Source organism: Gorilla gorilla, chromosome 8, assembly GCF_029281585.2.
Source record: "Gorilla gorilla gorilla isolate KB3781 chromosome 8, NHGRI_mGorGor1-v2.1_pri, whole genome shotgun sequence".
Taxonomy (NCBI): Eukaryota; Metazoa; Chordata; class Mammalia; order Primates; family Hominidae; genus Gorilla; species Gorilla gorilla.
The window spans coordinates 125,885,018-125,898,611 of NC_073232.2; the positions used below are offsets into that span (position 1 = coordinate 125,885,018).

Consider the following 13,594-nt stretch of genomic DNA (forward strand, 5'->3'; position numbering starts at 1 on the left):
GGAGAGGCTAGCAGGATGTTTCACTAGGCAGAGGACCCTTAGAGCCCTGGGCTGAGAGCTAGGTTCAGAGGTCCACCTGTGGTAAAGCTAAGACACAGGTGAGCTGTGTCTGCCCCCTGGCCCCCTGGTGCATCTGCATCCGCATCAACCTAGGATGACTCAGCATAATGACCACAGAGGTCACGTTGCCTGCACTGTCTAATTTAACTCTCACAACACACTGGTGAAGGTGATGTCATGATCACCATTTTACAGATGCTTAGAGAAGTTATCTTGGCCTATAGCAATTGGGTGGCCAGTGGCAGGGCTGGGATTTGAACAATACAGTCTGCAGGACACCAAAGGGGCTTGTGGCCTCAGTGTTGGGCAGCCTTTCTGAGAATCCCAGTAAACAGGGAACTGTCCAGAAGACCAGTGGCTAGAAGGAGAAAGAAGAAGGCCTAGAGCTAGAGATTTCACAGTAATATTAACTCATCATTAGGACTCATGTGTGCGTGTGTGTGGAGGCGGGGGGGGGGGGTGGGGGTTGTTTTAGCCCTAGAAAACTAAGTATATCTGTAGCCTAGGGCCTTTCAGAACCCCAAGTTGCTGAGGCTTGTGACTCAAAGACACTGTTGCAGAGGGAGAAGGTGGTGGCTCCATCAACCAATGCTAAAGTGACTTCAGGCCCTGCCCCAAGTCAAAGCCCATTCCCCATAGTCCCTTTATCTGTAGGGATCACATCACACAGGGTCCTTTCTAGAATCCCAGGAACACCTCCATTTAGAATTTTCTGACTGTTGTCCCCATAAGCCTTCTAAATGTCCTGGAAAACAGCATGCCAACATTCAAATCCCAACTCCTTGAGGGAGCCTCCCCGTACAAAGGAACCCACAATGATTTGCTGGCCTTGAACTCACTTTGGGATGGGACATCAAGGTTCCTCTCTCCAGGGTTTGTGGCTCTCCTGTGACTCTCTGTCTCTTCCCAATGAGCCAAGGATGTTCACCTACTCAGAGGAGGGGCAGATGGGTGCAATTTGCCCTAAACTCCTTCCCAGAAGATGGTTAAGAAAACAGCTCATTCAGGCTGGGCATGGTGGCTCAAGCCTGTAATCCCAGCACTTTGGGAGGCTGAGGTGGGCAGATCACCTGAGGTCAGGAGTTCAAGATCAGCCTAGCCAACATGGTGAAACCCTCTCTTCTAAAAGAAAAATACAAAAATTAGGTGGACGTGGTGGCACATGCCTGTAGTCCCAGCTACTGGGGCTGAGGCAGGAGAATCGCTTGGACCCGGGAGAGGGAGGTTGCAGTGAGCCAAGAGGGTGCCACTGCACTCCAGCCTGGGCAACAAAGCGAGACCCTGTCTCAAAAAAACAAAAACAAACAAACAAACAAACAAAAAACTCATTCAATTCCCTAGATAATTGAAGGATTTCACTTGCAGGCTTTGGAAACAAATAGTTGTGAATTTGAAACCTGTTTCTGTCTCTTACTGTATGGCTTTTATCAGTGATGAAAGGAATTCTTCAATCTCAGATGCCTAAACTATAAAATGGAAATCTATCTATAAGATCACAAGGTCGTGGCTAAGTTTAAAAGAGAGAATTCATTTTTTAAAAACCTGTCAGTTGTAGTGTTTAAGCTGTATTAAGTTTTTGAGAGCTATCACCCTCAATGTCTTCTTCTCCTCACCATCATCATCCTCGCCACCTTCCGTGAGGGTTTAATATGAACCAGGCACTGTTCTATATACTTTACAATCTTCACAAGAACCCTGGGGGATGGGGATCTATTGCTAGCTATGGTTTACAGTGTGAGAAACTGAGGCCCAAGGTCACATGCCTGGCAGGTGGTAGGGCCTGGCTTAAAACCCAGGAGATCTAACCCCATAGACCATGCTGAGCACCTAGGCCACGCTGCCTTGGAGTCCCCATCCTCCTCCCCTGTGTGTGCTGAGGGCCCCCGAGAACTCACAGTCATAACATCTGCATCACTAAGAGTTGGGAAGTGCAGCTGTACGGCTCCTCTGTTAAGCCCGCGTGGACTCAGGGACGGAGGACACTGTTATCTTCTCTCCCTTAGAGTCTTGTATCATGTGAGATGTGGGGAGAGCCTTGTCACTGCTTTCCAGAGAAGCCCACGGAGGCTGGCAAGGGACTCCACCCCATCCCTCCCTGACACCCCCTGGAGAGAGGTGGGGGCATCTCCAGATGTCTCTGGTTCACGAGGATGAGCTTATGCCTCTGTTTCCCTTAGGGTGACTCTGGAGGCCCCCTGACCTGTGAGAAGGATGGCACCTACTACGTCTATGGGATAGTGAGCTGGGGCCTGGAGTGTGGGAAGAGGCCAGGGGTCTACACCCAAGTTACCAAATTCCTGAATTGGATCAAAGCCACCATCAAAAGTGAAAGTGGCTTCTAAGGTACTGTCTTCTGGACCTCAGAGCCCACTCTCCTTGGCACCCTGACACTGGGAGGCCTCATGGCCAACAATGGACACCCCCAGAGCCTCCAGGGGACCATGCAGTAGACTATCCCTACTCTAAGCAGAGACAACTGCCACCCAGCCTGAGCCTTCCCAGACCAGCATTTGCACAATATCACCAGGCTTCTTCTGCCTCCCTTGGTAACCCAAGGAATGATGGAATCAATACAACATAGTATGTTTGCTTTCCTTACCCAATTGTACCTTCTAGAAAATCAGTGTTCACAGAGACTGCCTCCACCACAGACATCTGCAAATGCAGACTCCAGAATCCCCAGCATCAGCGGGAACCACCATCACATCTTTATTCCTCAGCCCAGACACTCGAGGCACTCAACGGAATCAGCCATCCACGTCTAGGTATCAGAGAGGACCACAAATACAACATTCTCCATCTGCTTTCAGAGTTATTTTAATAAAGGAAGATCTTGGATGGGCTGGTGGGCCATTTTTCCAGCTTGCCGAAATCAAAGCCATCTGAAGCCTGTCTCTGGTGAACAGACTTCCTCTCTGGCCTCTCAGGAATCAGGGTGGACATGGCTCACAACAGCAGGGCCTTCTTCCTTTTGACGTGCAGAATCTCAGTGGCATCTGGGTTCACCTCCCTACTCTGATGCTCTCCAGCCTCCACTGCTTCTGCCCCCCGCTGCTGAAATCAAACATACCCCAAGTTAAAATGAAGCTCCCCCACCCCCACCCTCCGGCCCCGGTTCCCACAGGACACGCTAAGAAGCGCAGGGAGCATTTAACAGGCTCACCCTCCCCTTCCTTTTCCCCTCTTCTACCCTCCCCAAGAAAAAGGGCCCTCAAGGCAAGAATGAGAAAGAAGCAAAGCCAATCTCTCATTTAGACCTGGCTTCTTTCTTCTGAACAAAGTAGGGTTCAAAATGCAGACTGTCATATCCAGCGAGTCCCTGACCCTTTCTGCGAATGTAACGAGCAAGCAGTCAGCACAGCCTGGGCTGCCCTGGCCCGGGATTGATGTAGCCCCGGTAGGTTTGCCTCTGCAGAACTAATGGCTGTGACTTCAGAGAAAGCCCTGCAGGAAGTTTAACCTGCGTGTCATCTGCCTGGTCATCTCAGACCCATGAAATTAGGCGCCTTGTTTGAGCTGCGTTTCACACTTCTTTAGAGCTAGCTGACCTTTGGCCAAAAATAAACTTTGAAAAGAAACAATGAGTTTGTCTTTCCCCATGGCCTTGCAAGCCAGGGTGGCTTTGCAGCTTGCTACTCACGTAAGCTCCCTGGAGACCCAGGCCCCTTGCGTTGGCCAGTTCCGCAGCCCGCCGAGCCATTTCCACTTTGTAGGAGCCAGGAGGGGTCCAGCCAACACCTCTGGTCAGGTTCAAGTCTGATTTATACTTGACCTTGAGGGTAAGAGGGAAGCAAGAGGAATATGTCAGCAGGGTTTGGAGCGGTTTGACCATTAAGTAAAGAAGATTAAAAAGGCAGCCACAATATGAGACTATGTTGTCTGTCATCAGTAAAGCCAGAACAAGGGGAACAAATTTATCATAAGCAGCATCTCCCTGGCACAGGGGCCCCAATGTGCTGTGAGTCCAGCCGGCATGTTGCTGTCTCTTGCATCTTCCCATTCAAGTGACAAAAGTTACAGTTGGGAGTGGGTGGGGCAGTGACACCTGCTCCACACACTCTGTGGCCTTAGGGAAGCCACTTCCCTTCTCTGGGCTTCAGTTTCTTCCCAGGGAAAGTGCAAAGGCCGGGTTAATAGCTAAGATCCCTTGGAAACAGTTTAGCATAGCCATCGAGAGCTTGGGCCCTCACAGCAAACCAAAAGGGGGTTGGTATCCCAGGTCTGCCACTTATTTGTTATGGGATCTTGAGTAAGTCACTGAACCTCTCTGAGCCTCAAGTTCCTCATCTGTAAAATGAAGCAGCCCTGGGGTTGGCATAAGTGTCAATGGCACGAGGCTTGGAAAGCATTTGACACAGAGCCTGGCCCACAGGAGACACTCGAGAAGTGGTGGTTATTATTGTTATTCTTTCTGGCACTAAAGCGTTAGGTGTCTTGGATTCTCTCTCAGCCCAGCTCCCCCAGAAGCTAACAATGGAACGTGGCATTATGGCCATCTCTTAGGAAGAGGCACCAGGGGAAGGGCCTCAAGGGAGGGGGTGGAGGTGGCTCACATCACTCTGCAGCTGGTGGGCCTTCTGAGCGTGCCTGAGGCCCAGCTGCTCCGGGTCGCAGGTGGGCTGGGGCAGGGGCTGCCTGTAGTGCACATCACTGGCCAGCTGCTGGCTCCTCTTGGCCTGAAGGAGGCCGGGCTGGTCCGTGCTGCTGTGAAACTGGGACCGACTCTTGGCAAAGTCCTTCTTGTACTCATTGTCACTCTGGAGCCTGCCAACGTTGAGGAAATGCTTCATCCTTGGGTCATCGTCGACACTGCGGTACCCGATCTGCAGGCCTCGGTCCCGCAGGAAAGCCTCTTTGTACCGGAACTGCAAGTCAGAGGAGCAGAGGCGGGTCATGGGTGCCTACCTCCCCCAGGACCAGCCTCACATATGGGGCCATCCCAGGGCATTCTCAGCAGGAGGCTCAAGAGTGGGTTAGAGGCACAGGCTTTGGATTCAAGTAGACCTATCTGTGTGGCCATGGGCCTGTTACTGAGTTTCTCCATGAGCCTCAGTTTCCCCATCTGATAAAATTGGAGAATGATCTACACCCCACAGGAGGTTGCGAGGATTCAACCAGATAAGGACTGAGCTTCATGTCTGTCATCAGCTCTGGCCCGCTGAGTGGTGGCTACTGGTATTGTCACTATCGTAATTAATACTCCAACAGGAAGATAAATGTGCCCATTCTCACATAGGCCACTCTGCCTTTGATTCTTTCCAGCTTTTAGGGACCTAGTCCAGTGCTCCTCAAACCATCTACAGTGAAGGGCCAGTCCCATTTTGATTTGCTTTTTACATTTCCAATGCATCAAAGACCCATGTATGGTCCTATTGCATGTGGCTAGTATGTAGCAGTACCACTTGTATCTGGTAACACCCAACCTGGCCTTCACCCTTTTCAATGAGATGAGTCCAGTGATCACATGCTTGGATGTTACAATGTCTAATTGCTAAAAAATATTTCAAAAATCCCATGCTCTTAATTTCTGTACTTATCCAATTGTGGACCAGCAGGAAACTGTTCCCAGGTGCGCCTCCGTCTAGCACTGTGGACACTTGTCTAGTCAGTGGTGCCCTCTCTTGCAGAATACCTGCTATGTTCCTGACACCATATACGATTTTGTTTTCATTCCTACATTAATCTGGGAGATAAGATCCCTATTTCATAGATGTAGAAAATCAAGTTCAGAGAATTTGAGCAACTTGCCCAAGACAAACAGCCAAATTTCCTAAGTGACTGAGCCAGGATTTATACTTGTCCATCTAGGGCAAAAGCCCTATCTCTTTCTACTCTACCGCACTGAACTTCAGCTAAAAGAAAACCTTTTATTGCAAATCAACAACCCAAGCTCATATTCATGAACCTCTTGGTACTCGTCCATCATCTTTTAAGAGTGCCTCTCTAAAAAGAGAACGGAAATACAGCCCTCCTTGACCACAATTTCTGCCTAAGATGCTAGAAAGTAAAGCCCTTTTTTTTTTTCTTTCATTTAAAATACAGTACATGTTCAGTTTTGGTGCAGAGAGAGAGATAATCTTGACAGGTCCTGGTGGTTTGCCTTTCAACAGAACTGGGAAAACCAGAGAAAAACTCATCAGTGACTGCAGGAGAGAACATGGGGTCTTACATCACTGGCAATCTCCCTGGATGCCCGGGCAGTCTGGAAGGGGATGGCGTCCAGCCTGAAGTCATAACTGCCAGCCCGGGTCTGCTCCCAGGAGTTTCTGTAGACTTTCTAGATTGGAAAAACAAAAGCATGAGTAAGCAGGCAGTCACTCCACTGTCTTCCATGTTGCTGGTACTCAGCAGGAGTGGTTCCTAACCTTTGTTGGTTCCTAGGACGGCAGAGCCTATAGCCCCATGTCCACCTTGGGGACTCCCTAGCACTGGGATTGGTGGGGTTGGCCGTAAAAGGCTTCAGCTCTAAGCCCCCAACCCGCCCACCCATTAGGCCCTGCTCCTGTGGGGCTTGTGATCTTCGGGTATGGCTCATTTGCGACACCCACTTGGTATCAGAAGCCTCCACCCCACTCCTTCCTGTCTTTGCATTCACTTTCAGTGCTTCGGGTTTGCAGCTTCTAGGTGCCAGAATTCAAGCTTCCAGAATCCAGTTTCTTCCCACATGCTGAAAGTGCTGTTCCTTGGGCCTTGGCACTCACGTGTTTGTTAGCTCCACTGACATCTGGAGGGGCCTCAGCCTGGCTTTGATGCCATGCCCTGCACCATCACTATGAGGCATGCTGCATCTCATATACACCCCTGGTGCCTGCACGAAGGGAAGAGCCTTCACCTGAATTAAATTTATTGTCAAGCACCTGACCGAGTACCTGACCCATGTGTTTCATATCTTCCTCTTTCATTTTTTCCCTTTTCAAGTTGTTCTCACACGCCCTCTGGGAGTCTGTAATCATATCCTCTTAGTCCTCAGGTAGACCCACATCACCGATAGAGGCATCAAAATCTTCTGTGCCTTCATGTAGCTAATATTTTTTTTTCAAGATAAGGGAATGGCTCTATAAAAGGAGGCATCTGGAGATCCCAGTGGAGGGCTGTTCTTTATTCAGCCACAGAGAAGGGAGACAGCAGGAGAGGCGCATCACCAACAGATGACAAAGTGACAGCCCCAGACCGTGTCGGTTGCTCACTCGTTCCACGAGCTACAGCAGGTCAGGGGGCCCTTAAGAACCGTCCTTTTGTCTCCTGGAAATGGAGGTCAAGGCTGGCGCTCTGTTCTACGGGGGATTGGGGGGATTAAGCAAAGGAGGAGTGGCAGATGAAAAGCAAAGTGCCCCACCCCATCCCACAACTGGGCCTGGAACTAGAGAGGACCACAAAGTGCTTGGGCCAAGCATGGCAGATCTCATCATTTCTCTGTACTGCAGATCACACCACCTTCACCTCCATCCTTGCCTCTGACTCCAACACCCGATGCCGTAAACCCTGAGCCAAATGTCTACTGTGTTCTAGGCCCTGGAAATGCAGAACCGTTCGTTCCTGGGATAATCACCTAACTGATGAATCACAGAGCCAAAATGATTAGATTTACTGGGTCATCATTGAGTTTAGCAGTTAGGACTGAAAGACATGTAGGAATGTTCAGATTATGACAGACTGATGATCCTCTGTAGCATTCTGCTTTCTGTTTGTGTGGCCCCACAAAGGTTAGAGTAGCAAATAGAGTCAAAACCCTCATCACTCTCTCTAAGGGGCACACCATGCCTTCCTAATAAGAATGCCCGCACCAGATCTGGGCTGGTTATTGACACCAAACTTGATGCAACATCGAAGTCCAATGTCACCCCACTTTGGTGTCCAATGCACCCCAGCTTCTGAGTCTCTGTAACTCGGGGTCAACTAGAAAGCATGGCCCAGATCGGGGGTCTCCCGAGTGTGCAGGCCCCCTTTCTCTGGGTGACTTCTGCCTGTGTACTGTTTGCTTGGTTGTGATCACTTCCTCCCTGAGTTTTTTTATTCTGTTGAGGTTTTTGCCTTGCCACTGGGAGTCTTTAGATTCCGTAGGCGCTTTGATTTGGAATCCTGGGCGTTCCTCTTCTTTATCACAGTGGGCACAGTTTTGTCCTCATCCTCACACATTAGAGTCATTTGATTTTTAGTTATTTCGGCTGCCTTACACATCTCAATGGCTTTCTTTGCCCAGGAAGGTCACTTTCCCTCCACATCTTCCTCACAGAGCACTTGATCCAATTGTGCGTATTCTACACGCCCCCGAAGAACTGCTCTTTCAAAAGAGGTTCATGAGTTATCCATATCCGCATACCCTGGTGGCTAATTTCAGCTCCAGGACTCTGCAGACCGGCATCCCTTGTGAGAGGGAAGATGCTTCTATCACCAGCCTGGGGTGGCTCTCCTCCTCAAGCCGGGCCCCAAATGCACGGGCAGCTTTATCCCACTTTCTACAGCGATGGGTCTCCAATCGTTCCTCAAATGGAGGCCTTGCCTTCCCCCATCCTTGAAGCATTAATGAGATAGATGTTTTGTGCAGGCTCTGCTGAGGGGGAGGTCCTGCTTCCCCAGATGGAGGTCAGCCCACCAGAGCTGCTGTTCTAAAATTATCCCTTGCACATCCCTCAAAAGCATCAAATGGTCATAATAACTCATATTTACAAAGCACCATCGCATTCACTGCATGGGATCCCACAGGGCTTTACAAACGCAACAAACTAATACACACGCTAACTAGAAGGCGCCTCTCGCCAACCCCTGCAAGGCAGCCACCTCTGGGGTGAACAGTAGCAGCTGTTGATCTGCACGGAGCCCCAGGACACAATGGGCAGGCCAGGGAGGGAAGAATGGCCGGACTCTGGGAGGCCCTACGCTGCCCCAGGCCAACACACTCAGCCTGTGTTATTCTGATCTGACAGTGTCTTTTGATTCTGCCGTCTCTCTACCTGTTATCCAAGGATCACAGCTTTGCTGGCCGAGCGGCCGCCTATTCTATTACAACCAGGGGCCTCCAACCCCTGCTAACAAGAAGCCTGGGTTTAGGAAACAGTAGCTTGGTTATGCACGCAAAGGGCACATGTCCAAGGGAAACGAAAGTGTTGGAGGCCACAGTCCCATGCACAAAGGAGCGAGCTGCATTTGGACGGGATGGGCTACCATTGCAGCATCTTTCCAAACTGTGGGGTGAGATAGAGCCACTCTATCTCCAGTGACACTACTCTGAATGACTACAGAGAGGGGTCCAGGAAACAAAAAGAGCAGGTGTCTACACCCGCTAGGGCCAGGGGACCACTCCCCTCATGGTTACCCAGCACATCACTGAGATCTTTGGAGCCATACCCAAGTCAGAATTTTAGAGCTGGAAAGAATCTCAGTTTAGCTCAGCCCCATTACCATTTTGCAGATTAAAAAAACAAAAACGAGGACCACTGAGGAAAGTGACTGAAAGTCACACAAACAGTTTCTCAGTTCAGTGTCCTTTCTGTTCCAAGTCCTCCTTCCTAGAACTTTTTTTTAAAAAAACAAAATCCACATTGGGCACAGATCATTTTACAAAAGTAGGCACACGTTCCATGAACCACCAGTTCACTTACGTCACTCAGATGCAGCGCATTGAGGCGAGCTCGGGTGAAATCAGGATGGTCGGGGATCAGGGTGTATCTGTGCAGGGATTCTGCATCTCCAGATCTATACATGCGCTGTAGATAAGATGGGCTCATGGTAAATAGAGAACTGTGTGGGCTGAAACCACAGGGGAATAGCAACTGACTCCCTTTCCTGCCCCTCCCACCTGAGTGCCCACCGCATAGAACAGAACCCAGTCCTGCCCATGGACAGTGTCCCTCCAGAACCCACAATTTGATGGAAGATGCCTTTATAGCCAGGGTCAGATGGGGCAGCTGGTTTTAAATAGACTGTTAAAAATATTCATCAAGATCTGCTCCAAATAGGCCACAAACCAACATCATGGTTGGCCATACCTGGGTGTTTTACACAGTAGATGTGTAGATATTTCAGAGAATCTTTGCAATTGAGCATTGGACGTGCTTTTTACTAGTAACAAGATACAGCCTCAATGCCTTTGTTGTTTAACATTAATGGTGATAATTATAATATGCATAGTTAATAAGTTCTTTTTGTTATGAAACATCTTAATACATGTTCAAGAAATTAGTATTTTCATAGCCCACCTGGATCACAGGAAGACACAATTTTAAAACTCGAAGATTTATCTGGTTTCTATTTTTAAAGCAGTGATTTAAGAATTACAAACAATTTTAGGAAGTGTTTGAGTCTTATGTACTTTTAGAGGTGAAACTGTAATATTCTGATCAATTCCCAATTTAACTGAGGCTTTACAAATATGAACCAGTCAGTACAGTAGTCGGGCTGTCTGTGAAATGGAGCAGCTCTGTCACTGTGCATGTAGAACTGAATCCCTTAATTTCAGGGGAAAAACATTAACTTCCTATTCCTTGAAATAAAGACAGGAATGAGGAAATAGGGCTAAATTATACAGAGAGTAAAATCAGAAAGAAGCTTTAAATACAGCTGTTCCTATTTTTTTCTTAACTGGGTTATATTAAGCTTTTAATTCCACTGCCATCTATCAACAAGCAACATGTATCTGACCTAGCGTTTGGCAAGGGATCATCAATAATACTTGGTATTATTGTCATTGTGATTATGAATCAAACCATGATAAGGAGCACTTATTGAGAACTTACTGTGTTCTATGTACTTGCTAAAAGCTTTCTGAGCCTTTATTTAATCCTCATTTAATTCATTTAATCTTATGAAATGGTTGCTCCCCGCAACCCCAACCTCCTTCAAATAAAGGAACCAAGGTTAGAAGGGATTCAGTAACTGGCCCAAGACCATCCAGCTCATAGAAAGGTTTGCACACCCATCTGTCCAGATCATCCAGGTAGTAGAAAGAAGGTTTGCACCCCCATCTGTCCAGAGCCTGTGTTCTTAAACCCGGACCACTGAGCAGCAGTGCTACACTGCATGCCCGGGATGAATGACAAGAAAGGACCCACCTCATTGCAGTGCATATAGCTGTTCTTGGCATGAACCAGGTCTGGGGAGTCAACCACTGTGGTGAACTTGATACTGTCTGGTTTTTTACGGTACTTGGTCTATAAGATAAAGACAAAGATTCTCATGAAACACAGTCAAACATCATGCATTTTTCAGGGCACAGCTTCACTCCACCTTCTCAGTACCTAACATGCCAATCATATTGTTGGAAAACAAGCCTTTCTTCTTGGTAGGTACCTAACAATCAAGAGTATAAAAAGATTCAGCTGCTTCTGTGATAGGGAACATTTTACAGGTATTTACTCTCTTGAAGAGAGAGGCCACAAAATACTATGGCTCCCCACAATAAAGGAATTCAGTAGAGGGCAGTATTCAGCATCAATGTGGCCCTGCTTGGATCCTGTCCAAATACATTCTGTTATTAAGAAACTGAAGAAGGCAGTGTCACCTTCCAGGGAATTCCAGGGCAGGGATCCCCAGGCTGTTAGTATGGTAAGGAGTTCAGTTAATGTAACTATTCCTGTGCAAATTTAAACACTATCAGAAATCAGAAAACCTCTGGACAGAGTCAACTCAGTAGATGGATGGCAAATTCCTCCTCTTCTCCATACAAAGAATGGGCCAGTTTAGATAACGATTGTACGAAATGTATTTGTTGAGAACTTTCTAATAAATCATGCCTTCAGTTCCTCAGCAGTGAATTCATTTGGAGGGAAACCTCATTCTGTCTTGGGATTTGGTTGCACATGGCCCTCCAAAAATACTGGGAGTCCAGTGGCCATGAGGCCCTTTGGGTTCTCCACTCCATAAACAGATTCCCTCTTCAAAAGGAAATGCTAGCTTGCCCTTGTCACTTGTGGTGGGGACAGGTTGATGGTACCTCACTGATGAGTTCTCCAGCCTTCTTTGCACTCTCTATCTGTGGGGATCTCAGCGCCAGCCATCCTATGCCCTTCATGCCGATCAGGTCTGACTTGTAGCGCAACTGCAGGGAAAAAAATCATGGGCTTTATCAGGAGAGTGCCTAAGACTACTACAGCATTTCAAGAAGATCCTTGATTTGTAATAGCATTTATAATAATGCTTCATCACAACATTTCAACATCTTCACTGGGAGTACATTCTGCATGTCGTCAAGTCAAACTGTTTGAATTTGTACATTCTGCCAGGAATTAATTAATGCATCACATACGAGATACAAGAAGGTCCCACCAGTGAATTGGCAGGATTTAAAGCAGAGAGTAACAACCTATGTGGACGATCGCATAAAGAAAGAGCTGAGATATATGCTCATATCTAAGCACCAGCTGGGATTATTTTGTTTCAATCTGCCAGTGAGGCCATTACCCGCCTGCCTAAATAGAAACATTCTGCACACTGTTCAGGCTTTGAACTCTGGGTTCAACCTGCTATGACTGGGAGCAAATCACTTTAACCAAAATGTGACTCAGTTTCTCTCTGTGATACTCGAAGTTCATAACAACCCCTCTGTTCTCATAAAAACACCTGCTAGTACTCAGGGCTAAGAGCCACCTTTAAGTTAGATTTTTTGTTCTTGTGATAGTGGTAGTGGAGGGGGAAAGAAGTCAATTATAGCATGACTTTAAAAACGGAAACAAATTTAGATGCCACCAGCTAATAGTGAGTAAACCATTTTGACTGCTTCATGCCTCAGTTTACCACCTCCTCCCACTGTTACTCATGATGATTTGTTTATATTCCAAAAATAGGCTAAGCCTTATTTTCTTTCCTCATTTTAAGAGCTCAGAAGGTTAGGCTATGGCATCGGTCCTGGGAGAAAATAATAAATGGTGCTTTAAGACAGTGGGTCTGACTGGTAGCCTTCCCAAATGTTGAATCTCATTACTATTCCTTGATCTGCCCTCCATTACCTACAATGAGACAGTCGCCTGAATGCTTCTCTTCTTCTCTTTATGGAAATTAGGCATTTTTTAAAGGTGGAAAAAGCTTCTCTAAGAAAATCTAAAATTTGGATCTAAACGAAGTTGATGGCATTTCTCTAATTTAGATATAAGCTCTGCTGTAACGCAAAATATCACTCCAGAAATCAGCCTCTTGGCCTTTTTAGTTCTCTTTCATTTCAGGATTCACAGCGTTCCTCACAGCTGGCCTCAAAGCGGGTCCGTTTCTGATCTACTGTCTGCTGGTTAATGCCCCTGTGCAAATTCGACTGTGCCTTCCAACTGGTGAAGGGAGACATCACTCAGGCTCAGGAGCAGGTTTCAAAACCCCATGTCAGTAAGATTGCTTTTTATACCACGATCTTTCAGTCTACACCGGCAAAGCTTTTGCCTTGCACTCTGATAAAGAACAGAGAAAATTGGATAAATTTCTAAGTTGGAGAGAATAATCCTACAGGGCCTCTTCACAGCCGGGCCTTGCTCCTTTCATAAGCGAGATGAAGTGGGGAGCGCTCTTTCAACTTGCCTTTTGTTGAGCTGAACAGTACGATCCCAGGTAAGTC

At 47.5% G+C, this 13,594-nt stretch overlaps 2 protein-coding genes across 6 annotated transcripts in view; one reads left to right on the plus strand and one right to left on the minus strand.

Annotated features, from left to right (window-relative positions):
• HABP2 (hyaluronan binding protein 2) overlaps positions 1-3,641 on the plus strand; it is a 36,618-nt gene extending 32,977 nt beyond the window's left edge. The window contains exons 13-14 of one of the 3 annotated variants that reach the window (XM_019035279.3): positions 2,238-2,403; positions 2,677-2,780. In XM_019035279.3, the coding sequence (XP_018890824.3) occupies positions 2,238-2,402 (165 nt within the window). In that variant the 3' untranslated portion in view covers position 2,403; positions 2,677-2,780. Of the gene's footprint in view, positions 1-2,237 lie in introns of all 3 variants that reach the window. The other 2 variants (XM_004050115.4, XM_019035278.3) reach the window with 2 other exon arrangements.
• Positions 2,862-13,594, minus strand: part of NRAP (nebulin related anchoring protein) — a 75,054-nt gene continuing 64,321 nt past the window's right edge. For 2 of the 3 annotated variants that reach the window (XM_019035276.4, XM_055352175.2), the window contains 7 exons: positions 11,990-12,094; positions 11,109-11,207; positions 9,660-9,764; positions 6,230-6,337; positions 4,614-4,925; positions 3,701-3,832; positions 2,862-3,114 (listed from right to left, as the gene is read on the minus strand). In XM_019035276.4, the coding sequence (XP_018890821.1) occupies positions 3,007-3,114; positions 3,701-3,832; positions 4,614-4,925; positions 6,230-6,337; positions 9,660-9,764; positions 11,109-11,207; positions 11,990-12,094 (969 nt within the window). In that variant the 3' untranslated portion in view covers positions 2,862-3,006. The remainder of the gene's footprint in view (positions 3,115-3,700; positions 3,833-4,613; positions 4,926-6,229; positions 6,338-9,659; positions 9,765-11,108; positions 11,208-11,989; positions 12,095-13,594) is intronic. The other variant, XM_004050113.4, reaches the window with a different exon arrangement.